This window comes from Sceloporus undulatus, chromosome 2 (genome assembly GCF_019175285.1).
Source record: "Sceloporus undulatus isolate JIND9_A2432 ecotype Alabama chromosome 2, SceUnd_v1.1, whole genome shotgun sequence".
NCBI classification, from domain to species: domain Eukaryota; kingdom Metazoa; phylum Chordata; class Lepidosauria; order Squamata; family Phrynosomatidae; genus Sceloporus; species Sceloporus undulatus.
The window spans coordinates 219,800,213-219,821,983 of record NC_056523.1 but is presented as its reverse complement, the minus strand read 5'-3'; the positions used below and the strand labels follow the sequence as shown (position 1 = coordinate 219,821,983).

The following is a 21,771-nucleotide window of genomic DNA, read 5'->3' as shown; positions in this document are numbered from 1 at the left end:
GCTGCGAAACGAATGTGATAATCTCCAAAATCTGTCCTCTAAAGACTAGGGAGAACATTGTCTTATGAACTGTTAGGTAAAGATACAGCCCCTTGTATGCAAGAACTCTTTCGAAGTTGAAATGGAAATAAAGTGCTACAGTGACCATTATTTATCTGTTGTTATTAGACTCATTTACTGATGACTAGCAAAATGGATTCAGAAATCTAGAAGGTATCTCTTTGTTCTGCTCCATACTAAATTGTTGCCATTGTCTTGCAGGTGAAAAATGCAGCAAGAAATGTTCAATTAATAATTTATTGATGTGTTTTATATATCTGCATCAGTGTTTATCTTCAGAGGAGTTGGCAGTTCCTGTGGAGGAGAGCAAAGTCAGAATTTAGGGTCATTATTTGCTAGATCATTACCTTCCTTGCTTTTCCATGGAAAACAACCCATGTTAAATTCTGTAGTGAACAAAGAACTGTAGATGAATGCTTTCTTAAGAAAGATTCAGACTACAGAACTTGCCACTCCCTTCCAGAATTTTAATAGTTCACTGAATTAAGGCAACTACACATTGTAATCTTGCCAGCTCTGTGTTTTAGAACAGGTAGACTAAATTTAATACTTTTTGTTATAGAGGTTTCAATGCGGTCCTCCAAATGTAATAAGACTGCAACACCTAGCATTCCTCATCACTGGCAATGCTAAAAATGATCGAGATTATAATCCATCTGCACTTTGTACATTCCTACTATATATAGTAGGAACGAACAGTATATGTTCAAGAGCTTAAGATTTTCGAAGTAAGCACACTTGGAGATGGAAGGTAAGAGCAAGGCTCTTTCTGGATACCCTTACCTGTTCTGGCTCATAAGCTGCATTAATACATGTTTCATCTTCTACAAAGTTCTGTCCTTCTGATTCATTATCCTTCTGGTAACTGGTCAATGTTTTAGAAGATTCTGTACTTGACGTTCTATGAAGAAGCAAAATAAAATATAGGATATACAAGTCAGCTGCAGTTCAAGTACTAGGTTGAAGTTCTTGTTGCAAAGCTGCAGTAGTATACTATATAAAATTTCAATAATTTTGCTCTTGTACCAACTACACCACTGATGTGCAATTTCAATGTAACAATGCAAATAGCAATGTGTAAAACTCTTCCAACTGCACACATATACTATGAGGCATTACTGTATTGCTTTGTGCTTAAATCTACAAATACTACAAGTATATAATTCACACACTTGGCATAGAAGGGGTAATATTCCCATTTTCGCCACTCAAGCATAAGACTCAGCTAAAGGTAGAATTACCAGAAGTATATGAATGGGTAATTTTCCTATCAAAACTGAGTTGTAGCATAGGAAAGCCATCTGGCTCTTTAGCAGACTGAAGACTGAGTGGGCTGAAATTCCTACTCAGTCATTACAAATGCACGTTCCTGCACACTGACACACAGCTGTTTATCTCCAAGTTTATAGCCTCACCGTTCTGGTCCTGCCTTTTGACTATACAAAAATGCTAAGGTAATGAACAATACATAGCACAGAATCATTTAAGTATAATAAAAATTAAACCTATGAACATTTGTTAAAATGTTCCCAGGCCAGCTGGCTTGAGATGTCAGATGAAAATAGTGACTAGTGGCATGCCCAAATTCTACACAATTTGAATCCTTTGCGTAAAGGGAGACCCAAGTGTTAAAAGAATGAATAAGAAACCATAGGAGGACAGTGGGGAGGTTATTGTCCATTTTCATTGGTAGTACATGAAAAAGTCAGTGTAGCATTAAGTCCTGGTACAAGGGGAGGCAACTTTGGTGGTTTGCTATTTTTAAAATGAGTATTTCCTCCTTGATTTAAAGGCATTTTACTTTTCATTGCTGGAATTGTGTGGTGTGGTTGTGGGGTGATGGGGTAGCACCCCCAGTTTCTGACCACTGTTCTGGGATGTTATATAAATGCAGTACTTCCCAAGATTCTTCCCAATCCATCAAAGGTTAAGTATAGGCAAACAGGTTCATGCATTGTAGGTTAGCAAGTAAAAAGTCCCTGTTGACACCCAAGTGCTTCCAAATTCCTAGAGACAACATTATTTCTAAAGACAGAAAATATGGTAAATCAGAGCTTACCTTTGGCGAGTTCTGTGCCTCCTGAAATAGATATAGACCCCTGCGGCTGCCACCACAAGCAGCAAGACAACAGCGATGGCCAAAACAACGGAGCCAGCTCTAGACTTTCCCTCCTCTTCCTCGCAGTAGTCTCCACTGTACCCCAACATACAGTTACATGTCACCCCATTGCCTTTCACAATGCAATCTCCCCTCATGTTACAGGTCTCACTGCTGCAAGACTTTGGACCACTTCCCATGACCCCCTGCATCAGAGAATGTCCTTTCCATTTCTGCATTGTAGACAATGTGGTCTTGTATGCTTTCCTTGGAGGAAGCACCTGTGTTGTTGTCACAGTAGCACTTGTAGTCCTTTGTTTTGTTACTGCTGGTTGTACATACACTCTTCTAGTGATAGGTTTCTTGGTGGTGGTGGTTTTGGTAGGTGCCAATGGTTTTCTGTTACCAATAAATGGATTTCTTTTCAGCTTTGTTGTCCAAGATGGGGTTGTGCTCTGGGGTTTCGTCTTGAAATTGTACTTGCCTGCAAGTGTAATACCATCAAATCATGTACAAAACATAGCATGGTCAGCCTGGTATCATGACAGGCCTGATAGTTGATTGACAGTAAGCATAGCTGTAAGCAGAGTGTACTATTCAGAAATTGCATTAGGTACTTAAAAGATCACCATCATATTTCTTTTCTAGTACAGATGATGCAGAATTCAGATAAGCTTTAAGAACAACTACCTTGTAGGAATTTCTATTGACACAGCTGAAAGTTTACCTCATAGTTCAGCTGTGGGCATGTTCCATTTCAAATTCATGAAGTTACTCATTTTATCATCTCTCTACTACAGCAGTTCACACCATTGACTCTTATTGCTTCCTCCAAGAAAATTTTAGGAACTGCAAGTCCTGATATTTCTGATATTCCTGGATCCTGTTAATAGGATTACATGTGCCAGGATGCCTTTGGAAGTGATCAGGGCATACTGGTTTCATAGGATATAGCATAGACATCCCTTCTCTTGCTTTTATTGAAGAAGTCTGCGGTGTAGTTTTTTTGCATTAGGAAAGCGTGTTAAAATCTCAGCCCTAACCTCAGTCCTAGCTGTCAGAGCTCTATGCAATGGGAGGAATGTTTAAGTCTTAACATATCCAACTCTTCAGCCATTGTGCCCCCAAGTTACCTATGTTTCAGCTATGATATGGATCCTTTAGCAAGGCCATGCTCCAAAAAAGCTATTTACTCAGAATACACATACAGTTTCTCCATCGGGTTACTCACAGTTTGTCTCGTCAGTGCCATCAGGGCAATCAATACTACCATCGCAAATTTGGACCTTTGCAATACATTTGCTGCTATGCTTGCAGGCTTGAAGCTGGTCTGGGCATCTTGAGATTTTGATGCATTCAGTGCCATGCTCTAGGTTGTACCCAGTGGTACACCTGCATCTTCTCCCTTGTGGAACTGGCAAGCAAATATGGTTGCATCCCCCATTCTTCTCTGAGCAGCCATTGCTACCTAAAAAAAGCAAGAAAATGGCATTAACTGCTTTAACTAACCTGCTATTTGCCAAAATTGGATGGCTTAAAGAAGCATCCTTTTTTAAAAAAGCTTATTGTTGGTATAGTGAGCATTCCTAACACCCCATTCCAACAGTCTAAAACAAATCTGAATAAAAGATGTCCATAATATTTTCATTATGTTCTCAACCTGGCAACACTCATAAGGGGACAATTTATCAGTCAGGGCAACTGGCAAGCCCTCATCTGAGATTGAGGTTGCAAAGGCATCCTTCATTCTGCATTTTGCATTCAGTTCAAAATCACCACTTTTCACCAGGTGGTGATTGCACATTGTAGTCCAAATGTCTCTGAGGCCACAAATAAATAGGTATGTGAAATTCAGACCTAAACACCCTAAAGGCACCGGATCTCAACTAATTTTGGAAGCTAAGGAAGATTAGCCCTGGTTAGTATTTGGATAGGAGACTTGCCAAAGAATACCTGGTGCTATAGGATGTATTTCATAGGAAGGACCTGGCAAAACCACTTCTTGAGTATTCCTTGCCTAAGAAAACCCTTTGAAATTCATGGGGTTGCCATGAGTCAACAGGCAGCTTGAAGGCACATATACACACACATGTAACCTTTACCCTCTTGGCTTAGCTTGCTGTAAATCTTCATATCCACAAGTTTTTGGTTAACCTGAAACCACCAGCTTTCTTTTAAGTCCAGTTTGCTGTGCCATACCTTTGTTGCACCTGTTAAGACAAAAAATTAGCCCAATCAAGGAGGGAAAATCTTCTTACTCCTGTGTATGGAATTGCCAGCCTTTTATGTGATGGTTATCTCCCCTAGGGTTCCCTACTCTGGCAATTTGCTAAAATCTGTTTATTTCTTAACCAACAAGGTACAGCACGCCTGCACCATACACCAACTTGCCGTACACAGCTTATGTGTATGGCAAGCCTGGGTTGACAAAATGGTGTATGTGCTGCAGGTGTACTGCACCATGTGCAGGAGCATGCCACCATAGGAAACAAAGGGATTTGAGTTTACACATTTTCCCATACCGGGTGGTGGTGGTCTGGAACGGATCTCCTGCATATAGGAAGGGCCCACTGTAAGTTATACTAGACTGAGCCCAATAGAGACACTCCTCAGGAATTGTTTCAAAGTTTTGGAAATCATCTCTTATCTGAACCCCAGGAATGCTGATGATTCAAGTATTCTACTTAGCCTCTGCCCCTTACAAACTGACCCTTTGTTTCATTCACATAAGGTGTCAGGGCTTTGAGTCCAACATCAAAGTGTGTTAGCCTTCCCAAGCTGCTGCCCTCCAGATGTTTTGATAAAGAGTTTGCATGTTTCAAACCTACTTACTGTTGTGTGCCACTGTGGTCCAAATGATCGTTCCTTCCCTTACTGTGAAGAGTGTAAGGCCGTGTAGTCGTCTCCGAAGGAGTCTATATCTGGATCCATCCATCCGTATGCTTTCCACAGTACCTTTTGCTAGAGGGAGTAGTGAGTTTGAACCAAGTCATGGTAGGAATATGGTGTTGTTGTGTAAGAACTTCTTCCATTGCTTCTTAGCAGCCAGACCAAAAATATCGTTGACATTCGACTCACAGTACCTTTTGCACCCAGTCACTTTGGGAGCAGCAACCAAGCAGTGACCAAGAATCCCCTCGCCTGTGTTGACCTTTCAGGAAAGGCTGGCATGGGTGAAAAAGCTACTTGGTCACTGATCGATTGGCTGCTTGATTGCTCCTCCCTTTGCACTTGGTCACCTTGAGAGCAGCAACCAAGTAGCTGGCTGAGCAGTAACCAAGAAGCCTCTTGCCCATGGTGGCCTTTGCCAGCAAAGTCCTGGTAAAGCTCAAATGTTAAGTAGGGTCCCAAATATGAAAGCTCTTTCTTTGCCACTGCTTCTCCCCTGCTACCATGTGCCCTTAACTCATCATCCCCACCATGGTCCTAAAGGCTGCTGTTTCCTTTGTCTTTCTTGCATGCCAATACTTTGATTGAAGGCTCCCAAGCTACCTCTTTTTCCCTTGGAGCCCTCCACTGCTCCCATGGGGAGGTACCACCCACTTTGGAAATCACTGTTTTAAAGAATAGAGAAACAACTTAAACTAGCAAATTATCCAAAGCAGATTTGAAAGCCAGACTATTAAGAAATCAGCATATTATTTTCAGCAACAGAAAACAACCATGAGTGGCCTGCTGCCAGCCAGGAGAATTAGGTTGTTAGATGTGCCAGGGTATCCTGCAACTGGCTTGGCAAGCAGCAGCCACAAGGAAGTCCTTATTCTGAAAGTTTAGGAAAGCCAGTGTTTAACAACGGAGGGTCACCTCTGCCAGAACAAGTGGTCAAGTCTGAATAGCATCTATTAGCACAACTATCAGGTAAGGCTTATGCAGTCAAGAGCACAACTAGAAAAGGGTCTGTAGCTTAGCAAAACTTTGTTGTCTGTGGGTGATGTACTACTGATCTCCAAAAAAAACCCCACTGGAATTCAAATCAACAGTATGGGGGAAGGGTGTTGGAACTTTATAGTGCATTAGTGATATACTTCCTTCCCACTGTATTTTGTAAACAAGTTCAGAATATGGTGGGACCGAAGCTTTGAGGACATGCGGACAGGATTAGATTTGGGAGACCTGATCATAGTGCCAGTCAGCAGCACACCTTGCTTTCCATGCCATGTCTCACTGCCACTAATATATTATTCTTGAAGACTTACAAGTTTAAAAACCAGGAGAGAGAGAGAGCTAGCAGTTTCAAGTTGCCATTGAACATGAGAGCAGCTTTCATATGCAACACTAAAGTCCTGTTAGTAACAAAGCAGTTCATAGCAGGGCTGAGAACTGGTGATCTGCTAGCTGTTGTATGACTGCAACTCTCATCAACCCAAGCCAACCTGGCCAGCAGTGAGATATGGTAGGTGATGTGGCTCCACATCTTGAGGACCTCAGGTTCCCCACCTCTTCAGTATCCCTGCTTTGTATCATGACAAAGAACAGATACAGGCCATAGTTATGTAGATCTCATTGGTTCATTTATTAAATGGCTCTTATCAGGTTCTCTGGAAGCAGAGTGGGCTACAGTCTAGGACACAGCAGATGAGGAGCAAAGCCTGCTTTTTCTGGAGATGCTAAGGTGAATAATAGGGGGAAAGAAGAAGTCTGGAGAAAATGGCCTGAATTCTGCCACTCACCCCTTTCTGGCAAAGCTTGATAAGCCTTAACCAGTGAAGATGGTAAAGGAAACACTTTGCTTGTTTTGCCTCCACTCAAAAACACAGGCTGACCAAGAAGAAATCAGGATGTGGTTTGGCTAGAATGGAATGGTTTGGGGAAGATGATCATGTCATTCAGATGTTAGGAAAGTTGAACATGCATGTTTGCTTACTTACCTTGGTCTGCCCAATAGAGCTGGGTTCCATCATCCAGTATTGTTAAGCCAACAGGAGACTGGGCTTTCTTCCAAAGAACCCTTCTTTCGCTTCCATCCATGGAGGCACATTCAATCATGGGACCAGGCACGCCATGCTCTGTACCCAAGTCAGCAAAGCACATAGCTGCAGATGGAGGATGCAGCACCACAGAGGTTGGACGGGAAAGCCCTTCACCAATCACCACATGTACATATCTGCCATCTGAAGTTCCTACTTGGATGGCTGGATGTTTGTTGTCAACCCAATAGATGTTGCCACTTAGCCAGTCTAGGGCTAGAGAGATCACAGTGTCCTCGACTGGTAGAATTTTCTTCAAGGAAATTCGCCCAGCATCCTTAAAGGCGAGGACTTTTATGAACCCACTCTCAAACTCTGAAAAGTAAAGAGCTGCATCACGTACAGAATAGTCTATAGCTGTTATGCGTGTAATGTTGCTCAAGGGAAGAGAGTTGTGATCAGGTAGAGTTCCCTGTCCCATCACAGGAGGCAATTTCTTCAGGTAGACCTAAAATTAGGTGTAGAATGAATACTGCAGTTAGAGAGTTCTGGCATACAAGGAGCTGTATAATACCTCACAGTTCATAAAGCAATCACCTCCCCAGCCTTTAGAGGACATATTTTGTCAGAAAAGCCTTCATGGCACAAGTCTAGCCACCATTTGTAGGGCTGAAAGACTGAAGATTTTCATAACACACTCCAAAACTTTTCTCTGAGAGCTGCTTGATTGCTGCACCTATTCTGTAATACATTTGGCCCTCCGCATCTGTGGCTTTGACTTTTGCAGATTTGATTATTCATAGATTTGATTAATATGTTCTCTCTGGGAATCTCTAGCTCCTTCAGTACAACTCTGTGGCCAGCATATGCCAGAAGGTGACCATAGAGTCACACTAGAAAACCTAGAGATTACTAGAGGAAACACTTCTCTAGGCATTTGTAGCTTTCCTCAATTTCCGCATCTCAGGGAGCGGAGAGGGAGCTCACTGCTTGGTGGCTGAGGTGACAGGAGCATGAGCTGCCCCCTCAGGAGGGACTCAACTGCCAGCCAGGGATGTGGCACAGCACCAGGACACTGATGGGAGCCTTCAGGTCATTTCAGACTTATGGAAACAATGCTGAGGTGAACCTAACATGGTTATTTTTTCCCTGAGGTTGAGAGAGTGTGATTCACCCCAAGATTTACATGGTGGGGTGTGGAAACTCAAACCCAGGCCCCCAGAGTCATAGTCCAATACACAAACCACTACAGCTCTGTTGGGGAAATGAGTAAAGGTAAAGGTATTTCCCCGCTGACAAATTTGTCAAGTTGTGTCCGACCAGAGGAGGCAGTGCTCACCTGTGCTCATCTCCATCACTAAGCCAAAGAGCCAGCGTTGTTGTCAGAGACTACTCTTGTGATCATGTGGCCAGCATGATTGCATAGAACAATGTTTACCTTCCCACCAAAGTGGTACCTATTTATCTACATGCATTTGTATGTTTCCAAACTGCTAAATTGGCTGAAGCTGGGACTAATGATGGGAGTTCAACCTATCATGTGGCACCTGGGCCTTTAACTGCCAACTTGCTGATCTTGCAATCAACAGAGTCAGCGTCTTAACCACTTGAGCCACCGAAGGGAAATGAGTAATCCTCCCTCTTTCCAAGTACATGGATCTGAAGGGGAGACTGAAGGAAGAGATGGAGCAGCAGGAGTAAGGCCTGACTAGTACAGAATATAGTGGAACTATTTCTTCCCTTGCCTTGGTAAGTATGATTCTCTTAAGGCAGGCTAAATATGATTTGCCTTCTTTGCTACAGCATCACATTGCTGGATCATGTTTGACATGATCAGCAATAATCCCAAGGTCCTTTTTTCATGTGCAGTTGCTAAACCAACTGCCTCTATACTATAAATGTGCATTGACTTTTTGTGGTCTAGGTGTAGAATTTTGCACTTGTCTCTTGAGTTTCATTCCTTTAGTCTCAGCCAATTTTCTAGTTTATCAAGGTCTTTTTGAATTATGTTCATATTTTCCAGTGTATTAGCTACACCTCACAGTTTAGTTTCATCTGAAAACATAATAAAGATTTCCTCTAACCCATCATCTAAGTCCTTGATAAAACTATTGTAAAGTGGACAGAATCCTGTGGCACTCCATTTGAGATTTTCTTCCCATCTGAAGCACAGCCACTGATTATGACTTTTTGAACATGGTTTTTTCAATCAATTATGAATCCATCTGATAGTATTCCCATCTATTCTACATCAGTTTGATAATCAACATATCATGGGAAACTTTATAAAACACTTTACTAAAATCCGGAGAAATAACATCTAAAGCATCCCCACCATTTACTGAACTAGTGGCACTTTACACAGTAAATCCCCAATTTAAAGATTGTTGGGTCCCTGGAGTTTCAGTAACTTAAAATCTTAACTATTACACAAAAATCATTTAAAGCCATACCTGAGTAACGTTAGATTGTGCAACCAGAAACACGAATGTTGACTCCTTCAGAGGAATGCATGTCTTTCCATCACCTGAAAGAACAAGTCCAATCGGACAGTGGCAGCTTCCTTTCTTGTTTGGATTCAAGAGGCACAAGTGTGAACAGCTGCTGCCTGCACAAGGATTGTGGGCTGTAGGCTGGAGGACCTCATGCATAATCTGAAATCCAAATTCCCTAGATTTTAAAATCTTGAACAAAACTAGAAAGTCTGGGTCATCTCTAGTTTAATAGATTATACAGAAGTCTGCATCTAGGATATACAGATCTGTTCGCTTTTTCTTTACAAAAATTGTAACAAAACAGCTTCAATGGAAAATTGCAGCCACCATTCCACTGGAAAGTCTTGCTGAATAGCACCTTAGTTTCATCCACAAGTTGACAAACCTGAGGGCCAAGTTACTTTGAAATTTCAGTCCTGGATGCATAGGGTGAACTAATAATAATAATAATAATAATAATAATAATAATAATTTGTGTTTCCCTGCCTCTCCCAAAGGATCGAAGCGGGGTTACAGACTACTAAAATCAATACATACAATGCAATACAATACACTATAAAAACACAAAATGGTACATCTATACAAACTTCAGTAAAATACAACAATCCAACAGCATCCAACATCCAGGGGTAAGACAGAATATCATTGTCAGCAGGCATATTGGTCATGTAGACATCACTCCTCGGGGGGGGGGGGACGCTTGGCAAAAGAGTACGGTTTTCAATCTCTTTTTAAATGTTTCCAAAGAGGTCATGAGACAGAGCTTCTCCGGAAGGCTGTTCCAGATCCGCGGGCCGTTATTGTAAAGGCCCTTTGGGAAGAGGAGACATATTTGGATGATGGAGTTTCCAATAAGTTCTTCCCGGATGTTCTCAGTGTGCGGGGCAGCTTGTAGGGGGAGATGCAGTCCCTCAAGTAACTCGGTCCCAAGCTATGTAGGGCTTTATAGGTGATAACCAACACCTTGTATTGTGCCCAGACGCGAATAGGCAGTCAGTGCAGAGCTTTCAGCTTAGGTGTTATATGGTCAAACCTAGATGCACCAGTGACCAATCTGGCTGCCATATTTTTTACTAACTGAAGCTTCCGGACTTGGTACAAGGGTAGCCCCATGTAGAGCGCATTACAGAAATCTAGGTGAGAGGTTACCAGAGCGTGTACCACTGTTCAAAGGTCCCTTTGGCCCAGGTAGGGTAGCAGTTGGCGTATCAACCGAAGCTCATAGCAAGCACTTCAAGATTGGCTCTTGTAGCAAATTGTCAGAAATCCCCTTCATTCATTTGGGGTTCTGTCATGATGAGTTAAAGAGATTAGATTAAGTCATGCTTGGAATGCTTGAATGCTGCATCTTAGGAGTGGCAGACTGTCAAAAGCTGCTGATCCTATCTAGTAGTGAACACACACACACACACCTATACTGTATCTATATCCTCTCATATATAAATATAAATCTTAGTTGTGTTAGCAATATACGTATGTATTAAATAAAGGTATGTATCTGTAGGACTCAATTGGAAAGGCCTTATGGGAAACGCCCATCTGCAGCCATGATCTGTAATCGGATGGGTCACATAAGCAGAACGACTGGCTAGCAGGGCAAACAGGAAGAATCCTTCACACCTGTGAGACAGATTTATGACTGGGTGATGTTTCACAAATACAAGGCATTCCGGTATCAATTGCTTTCTCATGGGAGATGATGGCTAAGTACCAAGGGATGCATACATTTGAGTCTGCTTTGATGTAGGACCACAACCTACGTGGTGAGGGGGGTGAGTTGGGGGAACCATCTGGGAGGGACAGGAAAAAAAGGTAGGGGCTGGTCGTTTAAAGTGAGGCTTCTCTTTGGTGTTCTTCAGATTCTGCAAAGACGTGTTCTGAGATACTTCTGCAATGTTTCTCATAATAAACTTTCTTGTTTTGCAATAAGTGTTGTGGGTCATTGGTTAGTGTACTCTCAAGTCTCACACAAATGACTGGATTTTAGATGGCTCAGGTGAATGTTTTAGCAGTATAGTTTGTGTTTATCTTGATGACTATTAGTGAAGATGTATTAAAAATGATCCCTTGTTTTGGGGCCAACATACTTCCAAGTAGCATTTTAAAGAGTGGCTAGTTTAGCTGGAACAAGTCGTAAGTCATATTCTACACTTGGATGGGAGCTGAATGCATAAATGGTTAAATAAAGGGGGATTCGTGTTAGTATACAAATTAGATGTAACAGTTGCTTCACTTTCAATGTTTGTCACACTCCAAACCCAATGCCCATGGGGCCAACTGAAGTGAACACCTTTAAAATTAATGAAGCCAACTAAGCAATTGCCACAGCAGTGGTGGCTGATAGCTTCAATGTCAGTCAGCAGTGAATTTGCTCTGGGTTTTAGCAGTGGCATCACAAGGGGTAGCGTCACCTGGTACAGTAACTCATGGTCACTCACCACTGATTTCCTCCTATCCCACACCATACAGAATCCTTAGCAATGTTTTTGTACTAATGTTACTCATAAATCATCATTGAATATGAGAACAATTGTGACATAAGCAACTAGAAAAATTAAAATTATACCTTTAAATAAATAGCTTTAGGCTGTGTGTATGATACACACAGCCTAAAGCTATTTACATATACATTGTTTCATGCAGTTGCAACTAGTGAAAGTTTGATAAGTTGTGATGGTTTTAAACGAAATTTCAAAATAATTTTAAAATAATATATTTTTTAACTTAGGGCCTCTCCTTTCTCTTCCCACTGAGCCTCACTCCACTAACACCAACTCTTCAGCATTTTAAAGGGTGAACTGCTACAGACCATTTCTGCCTAAGCAGCTGTTTAGGTAGCAGTGGTGTCACCCTTCCTTAGGGTGTTATCTGCTGTGGCCCGCACCCTGTGTTCCCCAGTGACACCTTTTTAAACGTCTGAACCGTAGGTTTTAGTCAGAACTTAAATATCCAAGGTCCAGAATTCTATCATCAAAATAGGCTTGTCACCTTGGATATCTCCTTTAAAGTTCAGACTAGAAATCAGAATGGGTTTACTCTGACATTAAAAGTTCCTAAGCAAAGTAGTCCCTGTATGTCAGGAAGGAGCAGAGAAACTGGTTCTCATTTTGTTCCTCCTAAGACAAATGATAGAGACAAGCTCTTGCTCCAGTGGCCAACTCATACTTGGTTTGTTTCTTGTTATTTGTTGTCAACGTAAACTATGACTTATGAATCAGAGACCTCCAAGTCACCCTGTTATCAACAGCACTGCTCAGATTTTGCAAACTCAGGCCAAGGCTTTCATGATTGAATCAACCCACTTGTAATGCTATCTTCCTCCCTTCCTAAAACTTTCCACTTTGCTGAGCATCACTGTCTTGTCCAGTGCGTTATCTACTATTACAATAAAATGTTAAGGCAATACCTTCAGTCCATATGGCTGCCCATGGCGCTTGATAAGGACTGTTCTGTTTTTGCCAGTCCTTTTGTCTATCTTCTGTACTCTCCTGGATATCATGTCAGACCAGTAAATGTAGTCCTCAAAGATAGTCAGTGAGAAGGGACTATGGATCTCAGGCAGCTGAAAGACCTAAGAGAAAAACGTTCATCACAGCCTGGTACTGAAGATCACCAGTGAAAATCAACAATTATCTGAAAAATTTAAAGGGCATTTCATCCCATGCTTTTCTTGACACCTCTGGTCAGGCCTAGGATTTCGGGGGGGGGGGGGGGACTACCAAAAAAATTACCCAAGAGCAAAGTGAGATTCTCAGACTATGAGTAGAAATTGCTTCTTTCAAAACAAATTACTTGAGCACTTGCTTGTTTCCTGCCTTAGGCCTAGCTCAAGTAAGCTAACAGAGTGTGCAATACCTTTATGCCAATGCCATCCAAGGAAGCTGATCCAATGCAATGAAACTTGTCATCAGACCAGAAGATTCTCCAGCTCAAGAGGTCAAGAGTTATGCCGGTAGGCCAGCCAAGTCCTTCATCAATTAGTATTTTTTTGCTGCTTCCACCCATCCAAGCTTGCTGTATTTTGGGATCAGCCCCGATTTCACTCCAGTACATCAATCTGGGAAAGAGAGTATTAATATTAGGGAATTACATACAGCAGTTCAGCACTACAACAAACAAATGGTTTCATGAAAGGTTACACATTTCACCCTACTGCTCTTTTAGGCTACAACTCAGGCTACCCATCTTCAGGATCAGCATCTGTCCCAGTTTTAAATCATTACAGTACTTTTAATTGTATATGTACTCTGGGTGCATTTTAATGATTTTTAGTGCTGTCATTTAACTGTGGTTTTATCTGTTTTAAATTGTGTTTTGTATTTTAATATGTTGTACCCAGCCTCAAGCCGAGGTAGGAAGTAAAATTATTATTATTATTATTATTATTATTATTAGTATTAATTTTAATTTGTCTCCTATCTTTATTCTTCTGAATTTGATGTCGATTTCCTGGGATCATCTCCCATCCAGATATCAACCAATTCTAGATCCAGAAGTAGGTGTGTTGACCATGTACAAGCATATGCTCCTCTTGAGATCTAAAGATGGAGGCAATTTGGTTCTCAAAAGGAGCATCTTTTTATCTTGCTAATGGAACTTAAATTTTATTTTCTGAAGTATGCACATGGCCAGGGGAAGAAGGGGACTGCCTGCATGAATTTCCCTCCACACCATTTGAACTGAGAATAGCTACAAAATCTTGACAAAATGCAGGTTTGTGACTAACTTCATCATAATCCTTTCCCCTCCAGTACGATTTTAAACACCTTTGCCTGATGCAGAAGCCAGTAGAGGTTCAAAAGCTTGCAACGAGTATTCTGTGCCTTTTGGTTGGCTCCATAATAGTATCACTATTTTGTGGATTTTATTTTTATTTTTATTGAAATTTGTTACATACAATGGATAGTACTAAATCATTTATGTATATACATTTTTCTTTGTTATTTAACAATAAAGGAAAAAGTTTATCTAAATTACTTGATTTTTAGTAAATAAAAGTAATATCAACAGTTCCCTCTTACTATATAATGTTTGTGACTTCAGCATATTCACTATTTTGTGGATTTTGCATGTTATTATACAGATGTAGTTTATGTTTAACTTCAAAAAGGTTGCTATATCATTGGCCTTTATCTCAGGGGTGCAGAATGTGTGGTCCTCTAAACCCTGAGCTAAAGATATTGTTGGACTGCATCTATCACATTAGATAGCCTGAGAAACACTGCTCTAGGGGGCATGGGGAGCACTTTTTTCATATTTTGGATGGTCCTTGGCTGGTTCTACACCAAGAGGAGTCATTTCCCCCAAGTTACTTCAAGCCAGGGAAACCCAAATGAGAGAAAATGTGTATGTGTGTCTTTTTCTAGCAAACCACCATTGAAAACTTACAAAATATTTTAGGGGTGGTGATGGGGGCACATAGAATACAAAAACAAAGAGGAGTGAGCACATGTAAATCTTGGAAGCAAGGCAGCTATTCATCCATCCTTTAATATACACCTCTATCCAGTAAAGGATAGGGGCATTTATGTTGTTTCTGTGTAGTCTCTACCTAGCTTCAGAGACTGGCCTCCATTTGGCATGTGCAGACAATTCCAACAAGGCCTGACCTTTTACAAGCAACAGCCACAAGAGTCTTACCCATCCAGTGGATTCAGCGCCAGGGACCGCGGCTGATCAAGGTAATCGAGTACCACGGTGTATTCAGGATTTCCCTTCCAGGTACCATTTAGCTGGGTGGCCAAGATCTGCCCGGCTGTCCCATCAGTCCAGTAAAGATTCCTACCTATCCAGTCCACTGCTATGCTGTCAGATTTGATTCCTACGGTTCAGACGTTTAAAAAGGAAAAAAGACTTAGTCGGTGAAAGGAAGATTCCTAAAAGCAGGTTTATAAGAACCATGGTTGACTTACCAGACTTTACTGCAGGATTATGCAAGTTGTGACTCCCCCCAGCCTCCACCAATTTCCCCCTTTCTGGCTGAAAAATAGGGTGATGTGCCTCTCTTGGAAACCTTTTGGTCACAGTCCCTCCAAATTTAAACTATTCTTTCAACACCAGAACTGGACTTTCAGCCATTTTTTGTTTGGGAATTTTTTGGTAGACTCTGTGGCCTCAGCATGGAGCAAGGTCCCAAGGCTGGAAATTCTGCCCTGGAGCTGCCACAGTTGCTCAGCCATACTTTATTGTCTAGTTTAGTGGTTCCCAAACTCTGGTCCTCCAGGTGTTTTGGACTTTAGCTCTCAGAATCCAAGACCATTAGCTAAGTTGGCTGAAGCTGCTGGGAGTTGAAATCCCAAAAACACTAAGGACCAGAGTTTGGGCACCAGTGCTCTAGTTAGCAGCCAATTATAGAATTCAACCCAATAATAATTGCTTACATCTCAGCAGGAGTAACTAAACATGGATGTACTTATATGCAAAGGGATCTTGTAGCACCTTTGAGACTAACTGTGTAGAAGACGTTGTAGCATTAACTTTCATAGACTTGGTCTACTTCCTCAAAAAGGACATATTTAATAAACAATTCAATAAATAATGACCAGGCTTCATGAGACATACTTATTAATGCACACCTATAGGATTGTGTTATCAGTTGCACTTTCAAGAGGGCTTAACCCAAGGCAGTCAAGAGCGACATTTCTTCTGTGGATTGTCCACATGTACAGTGTTAACCACTAATTTCTACAACTTTCTACAACTCAAGCTACAGTTTCCAGCAGCTTTCAATATTCTTTTAAGCCATGAAAGAGACAGAGATGCTCATACAATTTGCATAGGTTGCCTATTATTTCCCTTTAATGCCAAAATAAATAAATAAATAAACCCCATACAAGCTAGTAAATAGTCAGTTAACAAAGTTAGTTAACAATTTTAGTACCTAAAAAGCATCCTCCCAGACTAGTCTCATGAGGAACCTTCTAGGAAGTCATAGAAGGATGCATGTTGTCTGTTAAGTTACACTGAGATCTTGTTGCTTCCACCTATTAGTCTAAATCACAGCTGGGGAACATGTGGGGTTCCAGATATTGCTGAACTGCAGCTCCCATTATCCCTGACCAATAACATGTTGGCTGGGACTAATGGGTGCATCAAACAACATCTGGATGTGTCAAAGATCCTAGTCTACCTAATACCATAGAGAGTGCTTCCGAGTGAGAGCAGTTCATGAAGGGGAAACACTGCTACTCCAAGGTTCTTTGAAATTCATGAAGAACAGCTGAGGGAAGCTCATGAGAGCAGGAAAGCCCTCGTTCCTAGCTTATTAATGAAGTGACATGCCAATATTGGCCGGTAACCTAGGAGTCAGCAGTGATCAAAACTATGTATTTTATTTTGCTACATCTCACAGAGGACCCTGTTGTAAAGTTTCCTCCACTCTCTCAGATAATTCTTACAAGCAGAAATAGTTCTTCACTAACTTTCTAATTTACTTCCAGCCACATCTGAAGATGAGGTGGGTTTGGATATACAGTTGCCTCCTGCTAGCCTATGAAGATTTATGGGCAAGGAAAGTTTGTTTTTGGACTGCAGCTTCCAGATAACCCAGCCAGCACACAATAATTGGAACTAGACCCAGATTTTTCACTCTACGGTTAGAAGCTTTCATCAAGATTTCCATGATACAAATTTAGGCTACGCTGATCTCATTCCAAGCCAATTAGTTCGTCTCCTAGTTCTCAAGTATCTGAACCAAATGAAGACCTACCTTTTACTAGAGTCCCTCTTTGCTTAGATTTTGTTTCCATCCATTTAATGCTTTCTGCATTAAGGTCCATCCAGAAAACCTTCTGCTCCACCAAATCATAGTCAATGGAAAAGATAATGAAGTTCTTATCAGTTGTCAAGATGACATCCTCTTTCATGCTCCTTAATCCGTACAGGATCAGGTCAAATTGAATGGCAACTAGCAGCATTGGTTCAGAGCCTACAAAGACAAAGCAATTGTTATGTTACCGTTTCACATCTTTGCAGCAGGACCCTGAGCAAAATGCTGGCATGGTGTTCTAGGAATTGCTAGCTATGGGTGGGGGTATATTAGCAATCCTAATGTCCTATAATATGAACTCTTTCACAATTGGCAATTCAGAAAGATAGAAGCCCAAGGGATAGTTTACTAGTGGTATCTCTCCTGCTGTTTTGTCCCAAGAGCGATGCTATGGACTTTGGGTGTAGTAAGGCCTCTGGCTCTCGGGAACACAGCCAGAACAAAAGACTTGTCCACAAATTTCTAAAGTTTCAAAAGCTTTACTGGTTATAAACACAAATAACATGAAACTGATTTCTTCTTTCTCAACAGTCCTTCCTAAATACCTTGCTCTCTTCTCAGTGGATTCTATCTTTCTTCTTCTGAGGACTATCTTTCTTCTTCTGTGGACTTATCTCTTTGTCAAAGGAAAATACTCTCTCCAGGTCTGACTTGGCTGAAATCTTACTACACACTGAAATTAACTAGAGGGAGACAGCATAAGACCCTGGGATTTCCCACAATCCTTGTCTTTCTTAAAGCTGTAGATCTCTATTTCCCCTCCCAAACTGATACACAGAAAAGCCTATATAATCTCGACTAAGTAAATGTCTCAAGAGCATCAAAGATGCTCTGGAGGCATGACACCTGCCATTTTCTACAAGATACAATATTATCTAAAAATACAGTCAGTAAAACAACAGCAATATTACTACCAATCACTAAAAAGGCCAAATTATTATCAATTTCCCATGCTATCAAGTCAGAGTGGGAATGTTCCATAAAAATCAGCTATAAAAGGTCAGGTGGATAGGCCCACTGAAAGAGATCCATCTTAAGTGCCTTTTTAAAGGCTTCTAAGGTGGCAATGAGATGGATCTCTTCTGGTAAGTTGTTCCATAATTTAGGGGCCACGGCTATAAACGCTTTATGGGAAATTGAAGTTCATCCCACTTCCAGACAAACTGACAGATCCCTCCAGGGAAAGCCAAGCTATCCATCTTACCAACCACTTTGCATGTGTGGCCATCTGGCTCCAACAAGTAGCCAGGGTGACAAGTGCAGCTGTAGCCACCAATTGTGTTGATACAGGTCTGGCTGCACTTCTCTTCTGCCAGTTCTTTACATTCATTGATATCTTTGCAGGAACGCATGTCGCTTCTTAGCCTGAATCCCTCATGGCAAGCACATTTCTAAAAAAAAAAAACAAAGTTTGACAAGAGCTGTTTGCATCTTCAGTTTAGAGATAAGCATAAGTCATTGCTTCCTTTGCTTCCCCCGGCCTCAAGGGAAATAAATTGCTTTCTGAGATTCACTACACAAGGTTGGTGGATGTTCCACAACTAGTTATACCAAGCTAGAAGACTCCTACTGGATAGGGTAAGGAAACGGAAGTGGAGGATACCGTATATACTCGACTATAAGTCGAGAAATTTATGCCCCAAAATGGACTCCAAAATCAAGAATCGACTTATGGAAGGGTCATAGGGTCATAGAATCGTAGAGTTGGAAGAGACCACAAGGGCCATCCAGTCCAACCCCCTGCCATGCAGGAAATCACTATCAAAGCATCCAGATGGCCATCCAGCCTCTGTTTAAAGACCTCCAAGGAAGGAGACTCCACTACACTTCGAGGGAGTTTGTTCCACTGTCGAACAGCCCTCACTGTCAGGAAGTTCCTCCTAATGTTGAGGTGGAATCTCTCAATAGGTTACTACTGCTGATAAGGTTAATAAAAAAAAAAGTGCCCACCTTCCTCTGTGGCCAAGTAAACAGCTCCCCGTTTGAGTCCCAGCGCCAGCAGCCTCTCCTTTCTCCGCGAGGGAGAGTGTGTGTGTGTGTGAGAGAGAGATCCTTCAGCCTTTCCTCACAGCTGGAGCTAAAAGGAGCTACTGAGGGAAGGGAGAGGGATGCAGAGAGAGAGAGAGCATGCCCAGGCTTGGACCCCATTTTGCAAGCCATGGGTCTGGAAATGCTGGGGTTAAAAGCAGGGAGAAAGCAAGGCTGGTTGATGTCCTCATTTTTTTATTTTGCTAGCCAAGGTCTGGAAATGCTGGGCTTAAAGGCAGGGAGACAGCAAGGCTGGTGCCCCCTTTTTTTTGCAAGCCATGAGCCTGGAAATGCCGATGCAAAGAGGTGTGTGTGTGTGTGTTTGTGTATGTATATATGCACCCAGACTTGTTTCCCCATGCTGATACTGTGACCCTTGAGAGAGGTCCAAAGAGGGAGATGTAGAGAGGGAAGTGGTGCTTTGTTTCCCCCTTTAGATCTTTTGTAACATGTCCTTGACTTATCCACGGGTCATATCAAAATCCATGATTTTGGCCTCAAAAACTGCCCTTGACTTATACATGAAGTCGACTTATACATGAATATATACGGTAACTTAACACTTAATGTAAGGGATATCAGGCTTTCTCAGGATGACCAGGTGTCATAACCACAAAGGACAAGACAACACAAAATGTAGAACATTCAAGAAAAAATGTAGGATATCACCAAATAAAAGCTAAAAACACTAATATAAATATAAATTCATTTCATATAGTTTATTTACAGCTATATTACATGTATTGTATTTTATTATGCACTCAACTATTTCTTTGAGATAACTTATCTTGGATAAAATGCTTTGTTAGCTTGCAGTACTCTTATAGAACTCAAGACAAATGTTTAAAATTGTACTTTACTAGCAACAAACCCTTGACTGAATTTATTTACTTTCATCCCTCCTGCTTCTTCCTCAACCCAAATTGCACAGTTTTGTCTCTCGCCTTCCCCATGATGCCACTGATTTGCTTCAACAACCCAGATCCATCTTTTCTTTCCACAGCTCTGTCAGAAAACACATACACATACAAAACCACCACATGGCCAGTGACAGTCTTCTCACCGCTTCTCCTCTGCCCATACACTTGGATCTTGCTGCTCAACAGTTTATTTAATATTTATTTATTTTATTTTTATCCCACCTTTCTCCCAAAATGGGACCCAAGGTGGCTAACAACACATATAGAACACATTAAAACAACAATTAAAATTGTATAATGAAAATCGAAAATATAACAAAATTACCAATATAAAACATACAAAGTTAAAAATATTTTTAACAGTTTTTCTGTAGTCATGAGGGTGTATTGTTGCAGGGCAGGCTAAACATTTTAGTCATGTTTTGGTTATCATTTTTGCTTGGCAAAAATTAAAGAGCCCTTTGCAGCAGTGATAAATCTGTTGAGCTACCTCTTGCTTGCCTGCAAGGACAGGTTTCATGGTTCAAAACAGAGGACATTTTACAATTCCTCCCAGACATAAGGCCAAAATGTAGGAAATGTCCAGGAAAAGGAGGCCCTCTGGTCACCCAAGGCTTTTTTCATTGTAAACTACATCTTACAAAATCCCATACTGAGACTTAAAGAGTGAGGATCCCACATTTAATTTAAAAAAGGGTAGGAAACTAAGAACAATGCTCATCTTCCTATTTTCACTCTATTTAGTCCAATGAGAATTCTGCTGTTGAATACAGACACACCGGATGCTTCTAGACATGTGTTTCTGTGATCACCTGGTATCACTTGTGAGATTTTTTTTTTAAAGGGGGCACAAGTTATTGTAATCTTCTAACATTTCTAAATGTTTCTACTGCAGATTCTGGCATTTTGTGCTACAAAAAATCTTTCAACAGGGCACCTGGAAAAAAACCACAAAAGGTGCAAGGGAGCAGATGTTCTCTTTTAATTGCAGATTGTCCAACAGCATTAAAGCTGAATCCTGGAGCTACACCATGAAAACTTTCTAGCTCTCCTACTTAAAGTAAGCTTGAACCATGCAGGCAGAACCCAGGAAGCAGCAAATCACCTTAGATGCCACTTTTATGCTCAGATAGACCTAGAGGTGGAGATGTTTTTCAATACTGTTCTTTACTTAAATATTAAAATCCTTCTACTGGCAGCTAGTTAGTTTCTAGGCAAAGTACAAAGTGTTGGTTATTACTATCAAAACCCTACAAGGATTGGGTCTAGGTTACCCATATAATCTGCCCTGTATTCTCAGGTCATCTGGGGGTTCATCTATTTTAACCATTCTGGAATAAGTTGGCAATTGTCACCCAGAAGACCTTTTTGATAGCTGTCTCTGGACTGTAGAATGACAGCTGTGAGAGATGTGACAGCTAATATGCTATCTGAATTTAAAACACCTCTCACTTCCAGTAGGCCTACCCAGTCATTTTAAACTACATTTGGCCCT

General features: G+C 41.2%; 1 protein-coding gene across 4 annotated transcripts in view; it reads right to left on the bottom strand.

Moving 5' to 3' along the window:
• Positions 1–283: 283 nt before the first annotated feature.
• The window catches only part of LOC121924304 (low-density lipoprotein receptor-related protein 2-like), a 63,599-nt gene continuing 42,111 nt past the window's right edge, over positions 284–21,771 (bottom strand). For 3 of the 4 annotated variants that reach the window (XM_042455644.1, XM_042455641.1, XM_042455643.1), the window contains exons 20-32: positions 18,533–18,719; positions 17,269–17,487; positions 15,201–15,381; positions 13,416–13,617; positions 12,967–13,131; positions 9,519–9,719; positions 7,027–7,573; positions 4,991–5,119; positions 4,261–4,368; positions 3,390–3,626; positions 2,120–2,642; positions 844–961; positions 284–354 (exon numbers count right to left, since the gene is read on the bottom strand). In XM_042455644.1, the coding sequence (XP_042311578.1) occupies positions 310–354; positions 844–961; positions 2,120–2,642; positions 3,390–3,626; positions 4,261–4,368; positions 4,991–5,119; positions 7,027–7,573; positions 9,519–9,719; positions 12,967–13,131; positions 13,416–13,617; positions 15,201–15,381; positions 17,269–17,487; positions 18,533–18,719 (2,862 nt within the window). In that variant the 3' untranslated portion in view covers positions 284–309. Of the gene's footprint in view, positions 355–843; positions 962–2,119; positions 2,643–3,389; positions 3,627–4,260; positions 4,369–4,990; positions 5,120–7,026; positions 7,574–9,518; positions 9,720–12,966; positions 13,132–13,415; positions 13,618–15,200; positions 15,382–17,268; positions 17,488–18,532; positions 18,720–21,771 lie in introns of those variants that run through there. The other variant, XM_042455645.1, reaches the window with a different exon arrangement.